Genomic DNA, 1,645 nt, shown 5'->3' on the forward strand with positions numbered 1-1,645 from the left:
TCGCATACTGGCGGGACATCATAGTCAGTACCTCGTGGACAACGCACGTAAGTCAGCTCGTACCTCCTCGGCCTCGTATAAAGGCTGTTGAAGCGAGGTAGTGGGCTGCCCTGTCCACTTCCTGATAGAGATATACGAGATATCGTCCTGGGCTTGTCCTGCCTCCGGTACGTATAGCTAGAGGACCGAGAATCTATATCCAAAGCTAGAAACGTTTGTAGGTGCGCTCGCACCTGATCCACTCCATTATACCATGTGCCTCCGAGGCCCGTATGTGTGGACGCGACGTGGTCGAGGTTTTGCGTATCCTGCGCATCGATGTTGTATCGGTACGCGGCAGCTCTGTCTTCGCTGTGTACGAAGCTGCCCCGGTTTCCGTGGACCTAGGACGACGTGAGGCTCAGTCCTGAAGGTAGACTGTAAGTGAGAGCTCGTACCTGATTATCGATCTCCAGGCATGGATAAGCCAGCGATTCTCCGGTTTGTACCTCTCCCCACCCTTCAGCCGGCGTGATCTGTGGAGTAGAGAACGTTGATAATATGTTACCGCTGCCGTCGTCAGGCAATGCCATTGATATAGGAGTATCAAATGCCTCAAACGGCTCTACAGCCCCGGTGCGGGTCCCGTCATGTGGCTGTTCATATCCCCCTGGCTGGGCTGTAGATGATGGCTGCGGCCCAGTCGGGTCGCAGAAGCTAGCGTACGTGGACTGGGGGGTGGCATACACCTCTGCCGCTTCCAATCCTCCACGACAGGTCGACCCTATTGGCAGGTCGTACGTTGTCGTCCATTGCGTGGGCGGAAGTGAGGTAGTGCGGTGATCATCCGCAGGGGATGTCGATAACGTAGCGGCAATGTATGTGGCAGTGGATGGGTATGCATCCTCACGTCTCTGTCAGAGCTTTTAGTAATGATACATTGTACCAGAGTGGGTGGCACGCATACCTTCGCTTCCCCCCTCTCTCCCAGCGCACCAGCCAGTGTCGAGTAGGGTGCAGCCGTAACGCTGCTGGTAGATAGAGTGGTAGGCAAGCGCTCGACGTGTATATAGATAGTTTGTTGTTGCTCATCGATCTGCCAAAGCATTCAGTACTCGACATTGCCACCATGTGAATAAACTGTCTTACCTTCAAGTTGCCCACAACCCGTTCTACTAATGCATCAGCCAATGTAGAGTATTCTGAATGTTTTGCACCCTGAACTTTCGGCCAATTCTCGCGGTGTGCAAGGGTGTTCCAATCCCAGCGGTCGAAGTCACAGTGGGGCGTGGCACAGGTTGAAGGCCGGGCGAATGAACGCGTGCCGGGTGCCTCGGGGTGCATAGGGTACTGTAGATACTCAGTCAGTTGTTTCACGTAGATAATAGCGCGTCGTGTATCATGTTCGTAATAGATAAATTCATACCATATTGTGACGGACACTCGAGCCACACACACGGTCCATGCGCTCCTCGTAATTGCAGGTGGCCTGGATCTGGGGTGGTAGTGGGTGAGAGGCGAAGGGAAATGAGAGAGTAGGAGATCATAGAGCAATGGTACGCTTACAACTTCTATCGTATTATAGTCCATATGTCCAGAGTAGGTCCAGCCACCATCGGCACAGCTGTCGCCGTCTAGGGTGGTGGAGTACGGCGAAGGATAATGA

General features: G+C 53.6%; 1 protein-coding gene across 1 annotated transcript in view; it reads right to left on the reverse strand.

Annotated features, from left to right (window-relative positions):
- Positions 1 to 1,323, reverse strand: part of GLOTRDRAFT_133897 (uncharacterized protein) — a gene marked incomplete at both ends in the record, with an annotated part of 2,685 nt that extends 1,362 nt beyond the window's left edge. Inside the window, 5 exons of the mRNA XM_007872870.1 lie at positions 64 to 177; positions 234 to 383; positions 438 to 893; positions 947 to 1,075; positions 1,129 to 1,323. Of these exons, the coding sequence (XP_007871061.1) occupies positions 64 to 177; positions 234 to 383; positions 438 to 893; positions 947 to 1,075; positions 1,129 to 1,323 (1,044 nt within the window). The remainder of the gene's footprint in view (positions 1 to 63; positions 178 to 233; positions 384 to 437; positions 894 to 946; positions 1,076 to 1,128) is intronic.
- Positions 1,324 to 1,645: the final 322 nt, after the last annotated feature.

The sequence above is a fragment of the Gloeophyllum trabeum genome (assembly GCF_000344685.1).
Source record: "Gloeophyllum trabeum ATCC 11539 unplaced genomic scaffold GLOTRscaffold_00020, whole genome shotgun sequence".
Lineage (NCBI taxonomy): Eukaryota > Fungi > Basidiomycota > Agaricomycetes > Gloeophyllales > Gloeophyllaceae > Gloeophyllum > Gloeophyllum trabeum.